This window comes from Nannospalax galili, unplaced genomic scaffold (assembly GCF_000622305.1).
Source record: "Nannospalax galili isolate Female #2095 unplaced genomic scaffold, S.galili_v1.0 scaffold762, whole genome shotgun sequence".
NCBI lineage: Eukaryota > Metazoa > Chordata > Mammalia > Rodentia > Spalacidae > Nannospalax > Nannospalax galili.
The window spans coordinates 826,905-840,541 of NW_008350126.1; the positions used below are offsets into that span (position 1 = coordinate 826,905).

The 13,637-nt window shown below is 40.7% G+C and overlaps 1 protein-coding gene and 1 non-coding gene across 4 annotated transcripts in view; both read right to left on the minus strand.

Moving 5' to 3' along the window:
* Positions 1-13,637, minus strand: part of Simc1 (SUMO interacting motifs containing 1) — a 70,155-nt gene that overhangs the window by 34,544 nt on the left and 21,974 nt on the right. For 2 of the 3 annotated variants that reach the window (XM_017801731.2, XM_008847331.3), the window contains exons 2-4: positions 9,180-10,799; positions 2,198-2,430; positions 1,299-1,368 (exon numbers count right to left, since the gene is read on the minus strand). In XM_017801731.2, coding sequence (XP_017657220.1) covers positions 1,299-1,368; positions 2,198-2,430; positions 9,180-10,799 — 1,923 coding nt within the window. The remainder of the gene's footprint in view (positions 1-1,298; positions 1,369-2,197; positions 2,431-9,179; positions 10,800-13,637) is intronic. The other variant, XM_029570527.1, reaches the window with a different exon arrangement.
* On the minus strand, positions 2,790-2,893 carry LOC115072747. Its single transcript, XR_003851767.1, has one exon. It is a non-coding gene; the product is annotated as a U6 spliceosomal RNA (small nuclear RNA).

Sequence of the window (13,637 nt, forward strand, 5' to 3'; positions counted from 1 at the left end):
CTATCTATCTATCTATCTATCTATCTATCTATCTATCTATCTATCTATCTATCTATCTATCTATCTATCTATCTATCTATCTATCTATCTATCTATCTATCTATCTATCTATCTATCTATCTATCTATCTATCTATCTATCTATCTATCTATCATCTATCTATCTATCATCAATCATCTCTACCATCTATCTATCTATCATCTATCTATCATCTAGTGGTCTTTTTGAGACAGGGTCTCCCTGTAGCCCCAGCTGGCCTGGAACTCATTATGTAGACCAGGCTGTCCTCAAACTCACAGAGATCCACCTGCCTCTGCCTCTGCCTCTCCTCTCTGCTGGGATTAAAGGCATGCACCACCACGCTCGGCCCTGGACCCTTCCTTTTTAGCACATATATATTGCATTTCTGAGTTGAAAACCTCTTTGATGCACTAATGGGAAGATTTCCTTGCTCCTTAACTATGGCCTCTTCTATATGTATTTGTAACCCATGGCTTTCTCTGTCAGGTTTCATTATTCATCACTTTTCTGCTTTCCTTAGATCTCCTAAATCTTTATTCATATCTATTATCCTTCTGTTTATTTTCATATATATGGATTTATAACTTTTTCCATTTATTTACTAGCATTTTAATATTTAGTTGTAGTACCGGGGATTGAATTCAGATCCTCATACATGCTAGGCAAGTACTCTACTACTGAGCTACATCACTATACTTCAAAAAGAAATACTAATTTTATTATTTTTTTATTTTATGTGTATGTATGTTTTATATGCATTTATCTAAGTGCACCATGTGTGTAATGCCCATGGGAGTCAGAAGAGGATGTCAGATCCCCTGGAACTAGAGCTATGGACAGTTGTTAGCCACCATGTGGGTGCTTGGAACCATACGTAGGTCCTCTGCAAGGGCAGCCAGTGCTCTTAGCAGCTAAGCCATCTCTCCTACTGCCTTTTATTAATATTTTTAATAGAATATCAAGAAGGAAAGGAAATTCATTTCCAGGTTTTAGCATGCATACACACACACACACACACACACACACACACACACACACACCAAAAAAAGATGAAAAAAGAAAGAAAAGGAGAAGAGAGGAAGAAGAGAAATGAATATGTTAATATTTGAGATCTGAGTTGGGACACAGCACGTACCATTTTAATAGCATTTGTTTGGTAGGGTGGTACCATCTGCAAGGAATAATGGCATAGACTTTACTAACAATTTTTTTTGCTACTTTTCTTTGTAGTTTAAACTTCCCCTGCAAAAGATATCACTTCATAATTTTTATGTTACCTCTTCCTCCATGACATAGGTGAGCAGTTTCCAGTCCCACTCCACGGTCTTGGCGTTGGCTGGATGCAGCCTGAAAGTCAAATGACATCAATTAGAATTCTGGAGAATTTAGTGCAAGAAGGAATAGGATCTGGAAGATGATAGGAGAAAAAGTCTTTTCTTGTCTTGAGTACTCTGGTCCACCCTCCAGTACCATACATACTCTGTCAGTCTGAGGGTAGTGCTTAGTCAACTAGCTTCATCTACTATTCTATGAAACATATGATTTGTTGAGCTAATTACAATAGTCTACCCTTCAATTCACTGCAGTTATCTTCAAAATGGGCTCATATCTCATTATATCTTATAAGATTCAATTTCAGAACTCTTGTTTATACAAGAGTATGTATGAGTATCATTACCATTATCATTGAAGTAGATTTTCTAACTCAGGATATCATAAAAGTATAAAGCTGAAGAAAAACCAAATCAGAGCTGAAAAATGGATCCTGGTAACCATTTATGAACATAGGATCAAATCACATTTTTAAAATTTTTAGTCTTTTTGAGATAGGGTCTTGTTGTAGCCCCAGCTGGCCTGGAACTTGCTTTGTAGACCAGGCTGGCCTTGAACTCACAAAGTTCAAACTCACAAACCCCTCCTGAGTGCAGGGGTTAAAGGTGTGTGCCACCATATCTGGCTTCTCAATTCGTTTCTTATGTCTAGGTTTCTAGTAACATAAGTCATTAAATTCTTTTACCAGCAGCTGAAGCCAGTTTTGTTTGGGTTTCCTGCCACTTGCAATAAACACTATTCAGAAACCCTTCCTAATAGTCAGCTGAATAAAACTTAGAAAAGGGAAAGTTGTGCCCTGCGTCCAGGTTCTCTAGAAGACTTGGTCAACAGTTGTGGTCCGTACTGTTGAATTTTCATCAGAAGCATGTATGCCTCCTTAAGGACAACCACAGTCTCAGAGCCACTGAGCAGGATCTTCTGGATGATGTGAGCCACAATTTCTCTGGGTGGGTAATGCTGGGGTGAAACAAAGTCCATCAAAAACTGCAGTGTTCCCAAAGGAAAGTTTTCTTCAATGGTGTTTGTAACCATTCTTAGTCTTCGATGAGGGATGGGTTCTAATTTTTGACCCTTGCTCTGTGGAAATAAAAAGATAGAATTAGGATGTATTCTACACTACCTAGAAGCAAGAGGTTTAAGACAGCAAAATTTCTATGTATTCCCAATTTTAAATTTATTTGTTTTTATTATTAAAAAATATGGAATATAGGGGCTAGAGATATGGTTCAGTGGTTAAGACTGATAGCTGTTCTTGCAGAGGACCTGGGTTCGGTTCCCAGCACCTACATGACAGCTAACAATCGTCCATTAACTCCAGTTTCAGGGGATCTGATGCCTTCTTCTGATCTCCATAGGCATTTTGCAACTCGGGTGCACTTAAATACAAGCAGGCAATACACTCATATACATAAAAATAGAAGCCAATAAATGGTTTTAGTAAAATGTAATATTTCACAAATTTGAGGGTCATCCTTACACAGGGGCCATGCTAATCTCTGTATAGTTCCAATTTTAGTACATGTACTGCCAAAGTGAGCACAGATTTGAAATATGTTATAATTAGAGACAAGAAAGCTACATTTAAAAAACTATTAATGACAAAGGGATGTTAAAAGATAAGAATTTTAAATTCTACATACAACATGATTTCCTCTATGTTAAAATATAATACAGAAAGGAAAATACTATAGAGCCAACAGCCAGCCTGAGAGTGGCTTTGGATTCCTGATCCTCCTGCCTCTACCTTTCCAAGTGCTAGGATTACTGGCCTAAGAGATTTAGGTGTAGTTATAAAGGCATATCACATACTGAAATACAGAAAGAAGACTTAATGCTGTGCTGTGTTGTTAGAATGAATCCCATTTTCCCTCCTTCCCTGCTTTCCTGCCTTCTTGCCTTCCTTCTTCTCTTCCTCCCTCCCTCCCTCCATCCATCCCTGCCTCCTTGCCTCCCTCCCTCCCTCCCTCCCTCCTTTCTTTTTGACAGGGTATTATGTAGCCTAGGCTGGTCTGGATTCACCATGTGTATAGTAAAAACTGGCCTTGAACTCTTGATTTTCCTGCCTCCAGTTCCCAAGTACTAGGATTACAGGCATGCATCACCATGCCTGGCTTTTAACCTTTACTTTTTATTTATTATTATTATTATTAAATATTTTACTTATTAATTTTATTTTCTGTGTATGAGTGTATTTCCTGCATATGTTTAAGTGCACCCGTGTTGTGCAATGCTTGCGGATATCAGAAGAGGTCATCAGAACTCCTGGAACTGGAGTTACGAACAGTTGTTAGATGCTGTGTGGGTGCTAGGAATAGAACCCTGGTCCTCTGCAAGAGTAGTCAGTGCTTTTAACTGCTGAGCCATCTCTCTAGCCCAACCCTTACTTAAAAATTTTTTTTTATTATTTTTATTTTATGTGTATGAATGTATTGCCTGCATGTAGGTAAGTGCACCCACGTCATGCAATGCCCGTGGAGGACAGAAGAGACTGTCAGATCCCTGGGACTGGAGTTATGGACAGTTGTTAGCTGCCATTTGGGTGCTGGGAATTGAACTGGGGTCCTCTGCAAAAGCAGTGTTCTTAACTGCTGAGCCATCTCTCCAGCCCCCAACCCTTACTTTTTATAAAGAGCAAAACCAACATAAATATATATTAAAAATTCCCAGTTATTAAAAAAAATCAAATTGATCACATAAAATGGCAACTGGCAAGGAAATAAAAATAGATAATAAGTAATCAATAATAAACACTGATAGCATCATAATGATTTTAAAAATATTTAAAAATATTTTATAACTACTTTTGTTTTTGTCTTTTTGAGATAGGGTCTCCCTGTAGCCCCAGCTGGCCTCGAACTCACAGAGATCCACTTACCTCTGCCTCCCAAGGGCTGGGACTAAAGGCTTGTGCTACTATGCCCAGCTAAACTATTTTTAAATGTTTTAAAAATATTTTTATTATTTTTATTTTATGTGTATAACTGTACTGCCTACATTTGTGTAAGTGCACCTGTGTCATGCATGCCCATAGAATCAGTTCCCCTGGAACTGGAGTTATGGATGGTTGTTAGCCTCCATGTGGGTGCTGGGAATCAAACCCAGGTCCTCTGAAAGAGCAGCCGGTGCTCTTAACCACTGAGCCATCTCTCCAGCCCTGAAATGTTTTATTATTTTTATTTTATGTATATGAGTATATTGCCTGAACACATGTAAGTACAACTGTGCCATGCAATGCTCAAGGAGGTCAGAAGAGGGCATCAGATCCCCTGGAACTGGAATTGAGGACGGTTGTTAGCTGCCAAATGGGTGCTGGGAATTGAACCTGGGTCCTCTGGAAGAGCAGTGTGCTCAACCACTGAGCCATCTCTCCAGTCTCACAAGTACTATTTTTAAATGAGAAAACAAGTGCTCATATTTATTTTTAGTTATTTCTTTTAACCCACTAAATTCAGTTAGTGCTGCCCATATGTGCATGGGTGTGGGGTATTCACTGGGGCATGAACAACCTATCAGTGGCCACCTCACAAAGAAAAATGATTCTCTCCCAGTAGCCATCCTCTGCTGGAGGTGGCCCTCAGTAGTGCCATCCCCATCCATATTGAAATTTTTAACTGGCATGATCTTGTGCAGATTTTGTGAAAGTAACCACAGCTTACTGTGAATTCATATGTTGAAGGGCCATGTCATGTCCAGAAGACAGCATTTCAGAGTACTCCTTCCCATCTTCCAGCTCTTACATTCTTTCTGCCTCCTCTTCTGAGATGTTCCCTTAATATTGGGGAAGGTGGTTTTTAATTTTTTAAATGTATTACTGTGTGTATGTGGAGGTCAGAGGGCAATTTTGTGGACTTGGGTCCTCTCCTTCCCCTTTTATGTGAGTTCTGGGAATTGAACTCAGGTTGCCAGACTTGAGTGGTGTCTTTATCTACTGAACTATCTTACTATTACACAGCATTACTTTTAAAGTACACTTATTTATTTATTTTGTGTGTATGAGTGTTTTGCCTATATTTTTAAGTGCACCCATATGCGTAATGTCCACAGAAGCCAAAAGAGGGCACTGGATGCCCTGGAACTGGAATTAAGAAAGTTGGTTAGCGGCCAAATGGGTGCTGGGAATCAAACTCAGGTCCTCTGCAAGAGCAGCCAGTGCTCTTAACCACAAAGTCATCTCTTCCAGTCACAGTACAGCATGAATTTTTTAAAAAATACTTACTACTTTTGTTTTATGTGTATAAGTGTATTGCTTGCATGTAGGCTGGTAACTGTACCTGTGTTGTGCAATGCCTGCAAAGGTCAGAAGAGGGCACTAGATCCCCTGGAACTGAAGTTATGGATGGTTGCTGGCTGCCACGTGGGTGCTGGGAATCAAACCTGAGTCCTCTACAAAAGTAGCCACTGTAATTAACTGCTGAGCCACACAGCATGAATTTTTATTTTTTAATTAAAAAAAATTTTTTTTAGTTTTTTTTTTTTTTTTTTTTGAGACAGGGTTTCAAGTGCAGCTGGCCTGGAACTCCCTATGTAGACCAGGCTGGCCTTGAACTCACAGAGATCTGCCTGCCCCTGTCTCCCCAGTGCTGGGATTAAAGGTGTGTGCCACCACACCTGGCCCTACAGCATGAATTTTTAAATAGCTAACAACAACAAAAATCTGAAGGCACAGGTTAATAAATAAGATAATGATGGCTGGAATTTCCTTCTAGAAAATCTTCTGGAGAAAAGAGCAGTAGGCATTTTTTCTTCTCTTGTTTTTGAGACAGGGTCTCACTATGTGGCCCAGGCTAGCCTCGAACTCACAATGACTCATCTGCCTCTGCCTGCCAACTGCTGGGAGTAAAGGAGTTACTACATTTGGCCCACAGGCTTTTCTTATGTCTAAAGTCATCTGCAGATTTCCCCTGAACTCATTGATGAGATATTTATTTGTTAGGGTTCCAAACAGCAGCAGCTTCTCCCCTCCCCAACAAGGACCTACAGACTTTGGAGCCCGAAAAAGGGAACTTAGCTGATAAGCACCTTGACCTTTGAAGTCAAGAGAAACAAACTCTGCTGAGAAGCAGCCTGCCTTTCCTCTGACCTCCAAAGATAGGATAAGCAGATTCTACCTGATAACCAGAGATTTTAAAAGCTGTTTTTCTCTTATCTTAAGAGGGAAAAAGTAAACACTTCCAGACCCTAATCCTACCTGCTTTTCCTGCTTCCCCCTCCCTGATTTCTCCCCAAACATTCCCCCCTTCCACACCCTAAGGCCCCCATATATAAAGTCCCAGCTCACAACCCATGGGCTGACATCTTTCCCTTCCCCAAGGGAAAGGTGCCCCGTGCGAAATAAAGCTGTATCCCGCTGAGAATTTCATCTGTGCCTCGGTGCCTCATCCATCTGCTCATGCTCTCCACCGCACACTCTCTCCAACATTTTTACCTATCATTATTATGTAATGTAATAAATGAGAATTAAGAGTAAGACAAGGCAAGAGCACAAATCTTGCTTTGGTGACTTCACAGCTGTAAACCTGTATTCACTTTTTGCCTACAAACAAGGACATCTATAAACAGAAATACAAATTGTTTTGATACTTGTATATCTAAAGGAACACTTATTTTATTTGTGGTGTTGGATATTGAACCTAGAGCCCTGAACATGCCAGGCAAATGTTCTACCACTAAGCTACATCCCCAGCCCCCAAACACGTATGTAAAAAGCTCTACGACAGGCTCTGAAAAGTGATTACATGTGTTTACTTTTTAGACAAACAACTCTATGATATTTGAGTTATAACTTTTAAAAAACATTTTTAAAATTTATTTTTATGTGTATGAGTGTTACATCTGCATGTATATAAGTGTACCTGTGTTGTACGGTGCCCACTGAAGACAGAAGAGGATGTCAGATCCCCTGGAACTGGAGTTATGGATGGTTGTTAGACCCTATGTGGGTGTTGGGATTTGAACCCAAGTTTTCTGCAAGAACAACTAGTGCTCTTAACCACTGAGCCACCTCTCCAGCCCTAGAGTTATAACTCTTTAGGAAGCTAAACAGATAGGAATTCAGAAGAATTAGGCCAACGGCTGAAAAGCAGCAACAGTGGAGACCAAGATGAAGAAGTTCTGGAGGAAAATGACCTAGTGAAGAAGTATTTACTGAAAGCCTAAAATAAATCAGAAGAGACATATTTGATTTACAGATATATTCTAAAATGGCTTGGATTCTTTAATAAGGTAAAGAAGGAAAGATGAAGAAAAATCCACTATATAAATTGGGCCAGGAACTATGTTGACCAGGCTAGTCTCATTCTCACAGAGATTGGCCTGACTCTGCCTCCAAAGTGTGGGGATTAAAGGTATTTGCCACCACACCCAGGCTAAATCCACTTTATTTAGCTGAACTGTCAATTTATAGTCTGAGCTATGTGCTCATAGACATAGATGGGGGACAGCTTCCTCACTGGTGCAGTACCTCTACCAAAGCATCATAGCTTTAAATATGGAAACTTATAATAAACTCTCAAGTCATCTAAGAGTAGATTTGGTAATGGATAGACTCTTCACCAACCTGAGGCTAACCCACAGGAAAAAAAGAATCTGAGCTAGTGGTCAGATATTCTTTTTTCTGTTGTTTTGAGACAGGGTCTTACCACACAGCCCTGGCTGGCCTGGAACTCCCTCTGTAGACCAGGCTAGCCTCATACTCAGAGATCTACATGCCTCTGCCTCCAGAATGCTGGGATTAAAGGTGCATGCCTTTGACTTTTAAAACTTACATTTTATTTATTCATTTAGTATCTATCTATCTATCTATCTATCTATCTATCTATCTATCTAGCCACAGTATACATGTGGAGGTGAGAGAATAACTTGTGGGAATTGGTTCTTTCCTTCCACCATGTAGGTCCCAGGCATTGAACTCAGGATTGGCAGCAAGTGCCTTTACCCACTGAGCACCTTACCGGTCTACCTTCTGACTTTTTCAACTGCTTTAAATTAATTTACTTAAGGTTGAGGATGAGGTTTTGGGTAACAATAAAAAAAGGTTTCATATTGTGAGACTGTAACAAACTTTTTGTCCATATACATGTAATTTTATTTCTCATAGGTCAATGATGTTCAATGGGAAATAGTACTCCCACTAAAGTCTTAAAATTGAAGTTTTTAAAACTGAAAAAAATTTTATCTGTACAAGTGTACTGCCTGTATATAAGTGCACCTGTGTCATGCAGTGCCAAAGGAGGTCAGAAGAGGGCCCTGGAACTGGGCGTCAGATTCCCAAAGGAGTTATGAATGGTTGCTAGCTGCCATGTGGGTGCTGGGAATCGAATCTGGGTCCTCTGAAAGAGCAGCTAGTGCTCTTAACCACTGGGCTATCTCTCCAGTCCCTTAAAATTGAATTTCTACTCCCAAATTCTGAGTAAAAGTTTTGGAGGTACTGAAGTGACAAGAGTATTATTCTCTGTGATATGGGAGCTATATGGTCATCAGGAAGAGAAAGGATGAATGGAAGGCAAGATTTTGATGAAGGCCTATGATAATCAGATACCAACATGCACTTTCCATGCAGAATCTCACTTAGTGGCCCTGTGAGGTACGATTTTTACTTTCATTTTACAGGTAAGCAGGCCAAGGCTCACAAAGGAAAGTGGCCTGTTCAGAGCTAGTTTTTAAGTGTGGGGTTGCAATTTGACACCATATCTGGGTCTCTCCACAATTGATGTTAAAATTTTCATTTGTATTTGGTCTGTTCTCTAATGCATGGACTTGTTTATAGTAACTTTATTCAGGGCATATGGAAAGGACACATAATTTCCAAAGGAAGTATGTAAGCCTACCTCTCGTGTGTCTTTATCCGGTATTAGTGTCTGGAAGAAGAGATGATGTACTGGAGGTCGTAAGAAGTATTTCAGTCTATGCAGGCAAGGTCTGTTGTATACTCCCACTTGTGGTATTTGTGCTTGTAGCTGGGCAGACCCTAGGTTGCCATGTTCTGGCAGTGTCTTTTCTTTTCTGGCTGGGGTTTCTGTGACAGAAAGCCAGGGAACTTTCTCTAAGGAAATTTCAGACTGTGGAGACTGTGGGCTAGGGGGGCAACTTGGAGAGGATGGAGCCAAGGTATCCATAGGAGTGTCACAATTCTGTACTTCATCCAGGGGAGACATGGGTCTGTCTCCTGTTAAGGGCAACAAGCTTTGTGGTGAGTGTGGCACATCTGGTAAGTGCGGCAAACCTCCCAGGGACTGTGACATATTGCCTGGTGACTGCAATGCATTGCCAGGTGTCTGTGGCATATCTCCTGGTGACTGCATCATACCTCCTGATGACCGAAGTATGTCTGGTGACCGCAGCACAACTCTTGGTGGCTGCAGCACATCTGCTGACTGTGTCATACCTCTTGGTGATTGCATCATATCTCCTGGTGACTGTGTCACATTGCCTGATGACTGCATCACACCTAGTAACTGTGGCACATCTTCTGGAGACTGCAGCACATCTCCCAGTGACAGTGGCACATCTCTCAGGGACAGTGGCACATCTCCCAGTGATGGTGGCACATCTCCCAGTGATGGTGGCACATCTCCCAGTGATGGTGGTACATCTCTCAGTGACTGTGGCACATCTTGCAGGTGTACCACATCTTGTGGCTGTGATATGGTCTGAGGTTGGCCTGGTACATTTTGAGGTATACCCAGAGGGTCTTGGGGTGGATTCAGTGGATGATGAGGATGCCACAGTAAGTCTTGAGGTGTGCTTGGCATATCCTGTTGCGGGTATGGCACATCTTGAGGACAGCATGGCACTTCTTGAGGTGGATGAGGCAAAGCTTGGATTTGGCACTGCACAGTTTGTGATGGGCATGACAAGGCTCGTGGTGGGCATGAGGAGGCTCGTGGTGGACATGGTGAAACTCTTAGTGGGTATGGTAAAGCTTGTAGAGGGCATGGCAAGCCTTGTGGTTGGCAAGGCACATCTTGTCGGGAGCATGGAAAAGGTGTCCTCTGATTGCTGCTGCTACCATTATTGCTTGTTGGAGAGAAGGAACTAACATCTGATGAGAGCTGTAGACTTGCCAAGAAGCTGAGGTCACCTTTGTATGTGGTTGAGCTACAGTTTGGCTCTGGTGGGTATACAGAGTCCTGACTGATAGATGTAAGTTGACGACCTTCAAACATGGTTTCTTCCAACAAATCTAAATCTACAGGATCACTGTTAATGATTCTCTGTGTCGGCCGAGAACTTCTGTCTATGTGGGCTTCCATCATCTCTTTGCCTGAAAAGCTGGTACATGTCTGAAGATTGTTTGGTTCCTTCTGGGAGGAAGTGACAGGTTCTAAAGTCAAATCAAGAGTGGCAACAGGTCGATTTTCTTCCTCACTTCTCGTCAGGTCAATCACACAGAGTCCGTTGTGGTCTTTTGTCCTCGTTCTTGTTTCTTTAGTTAAGTCAATGAAGTCCTGTTAAAGATTGGAGGAAGAGTCAGAGAAGGTGTGTCAACCTTATTTTAGAAGAATGAATTTTACAGTGCTAGGGATTGAACCCAAGGTTTTGCATATATGGGGCAAATGTTCTACCCCTGAGCTACAATTACAGTCTCCTATATATCTTCTGTTACCTAAGCATTATCTAAGCCTCTGCCTCTTAGTCCTGGGATTAAAGGACTGCACCACTGTGCCTGGACACTTCCATACATTTTTGCATTACCCAAATGCCAGATGTGTATAAGTGGGAATGCAATGGGAAAATTTTTTGATTCAAGGAAGATGGGAGTAGTAGAGACTATTCCATCCTTTATAAACAGAAAACAACCTTGGTTTTGGAAAAGCAAATTCCCAGGATAATCTCCAACAGAAGAAAATCAGGAAGACAAGCTAATGTAAAAGAACCTATATTCTTTTTTTTTTCCTTTACAAAGTTCATTATTTTAATATTTTCATCAAAATAATAAATCACACATTCTAGTGGATGGGTCCACATCCAAAGTATATATGGGGAATACATATTGAATCTGATATGCTATTTTAATTTTTAAAGGGGATAAGAAATAGTTTATTCTGGAGCCAGATAAGAGTGACCATGGCCTAGGAACACAGAATCAGACTACCCCAAATTCCATGTTCCAGCATGGAAGCAGTTTTACAAAGATCATACAGTAACAAAACAAAGTCATAAATTGTTAACACTTCTCAAATACACTGGTAGAAACATTAAGTAAACATTCATAGCAGAAGAAAAATCTCAGTTATAGTCCATAGGTGCTATTCTATGACATTCAAGTTTTTGGTTGATGGAAGCTGGTGGTCTGCTAAGGTAATACATTCCAAATGGTTTTTTAAAAATTTTTATTTATTTTTTGTGTATTCATGTATTGCCTGCATGTAGGTAAGTGCACCAGTGTTGTGCAATGCCCGCGGAAGTCAGAAGGGGCTGTCAGAACCCCTGGAACTGGAGTTATGAACAGTTGTTCGCTGCCATGTGGGTGCTGGGATTCGAACCCGGGTCTTCTGCAAGAACATCCAGTGTTCTTAACCACTGAGCCATCTCTCCAGCGCCCCCTCCTTTTTTTTTAATCTCTTAGTCTGAGGATGTTAAGTCATAAACAGAAGTGGACAAGGAGTGACGATTTAGGGGGGTAAACATGGCCCAAAGAGCCTATATTCTAAGAACATGTTGTTTGTCACTGGATTCAGGAGTCCCCAAAACTCTTGATCTCATCAGAGAAGGAACTCAAGGATGGGCACATAAAATAGGGACAGTGTTATTGAAGCAAAAGTGAAAGCATACTCCTAAAAGGGAGAGCAAAGTAGGCAACTCAGCTGGGGAGTTGAATTTTTATGGACAGGAGGGATATCTTATGTTAATTTTATGCACTTAACCATGAAATTTTGGGAACGGGGGTGGGGGGTGTTTCTAGGAATTGGAGAAGGAGGGATTTGAGTAAACATGGAATATTCAGAACCAAAATGTTGATATAAAAGGCAACATGTGCATGAATGTGCAGCTGTAATGAGATGTTTATGAGACCCTTGCCTGGACTTTGGGGTCTCATAATCTCCTGTAGAGTGCAGCTAACTAACAGCAGGATGCTGTGTAGTGTATGTCTGGATAAAGCCATAACCACCAGGTTAAGTTTACATTCCATTATCATGTCTTCCCAACTCCTGTCATTTCATATATCTTAAATTTTCACAGTACTATAGGATGGTATTACCATCTCCATTAAACACATGGAAAAGTGAATTTTGAGGGGCTAGGATATTTACCTAATGATTATACAGTTTAGCAACAGAGGTAGACATTCAAATCTAGCTCTGAACTTTATCCAATACGTAATCAACTTTAAAAGTTTTTTTTTTTTTTAAATGATAAGGGCTATAAAACCAAGAGTGTAAGTCTGAGTTTTAACTCATTAGTGGAAAACCACCAATCTTTGTTCCCATTCATCAGTGAATTGATCAGGCAATTCATAGAGTGTGATGATGCCAGTTGGGGGTATTATCATCAACTCTTGTGTCATGAGCCTAGAATATTATTGTAGTCTTTGGGCGTCTTCTTACCTGGTTGAGTACCACTGCCATTGGGATATTATGATCCTGGTAATGCTATTGTTCTTACCATAGCCGGTATCTATTTTTCTCTTTTAGAAATTATTTTTTAATTAGCATACGAAGTGCTTCATTGTGAAAAAAAAATACTTGTTGGTACCCTACTTCCCCCAAAATAGTCTCTCTTACTTTCATGCTATTTCTCCTAATAGATTTGGTGGTCACCATGTCAATGAACTGACAGAATATGTCAATGAAAGACAGAATGTTCTCAGTGGGTCAAGTAAAGAGTTAGTATGTACCTAATCCTAGAATAGGAACTGTTTGACAAAACAAAATGCCTAAGATCCTGGAAAACAGCCAAACAGCATCACTGCCTTTGATGACACTCAAGAGCTAGCTGACTTGAACATACATAACTGAAAAGTTTCTCCGAAGGTCTGAATTTAACTCCTCTCCTAGAGTCAACTGCAAAACTGCAACAACATCAGGCTAGGGTGTAGTTGAGTAGTAGACTATGCCTAGTATGCACAAGGTTTTGGGTTTAATTCCCAGCAACAGATTCATTCTCATTCTCATTCTCTCTCTCTCTCTCTCTCTCTCTCTCTCTCTCTCTCTCTCTCTCTCATACATCATCATGTCACTCCATTTTGAACCATCAACAGTTGTACTTGAGCTATGGGATAAAAATCAAATGCCTTGTCAGGTGTGGTGGTGCACACCTTTAATCCCAGCACTTGGGAGGCAGAG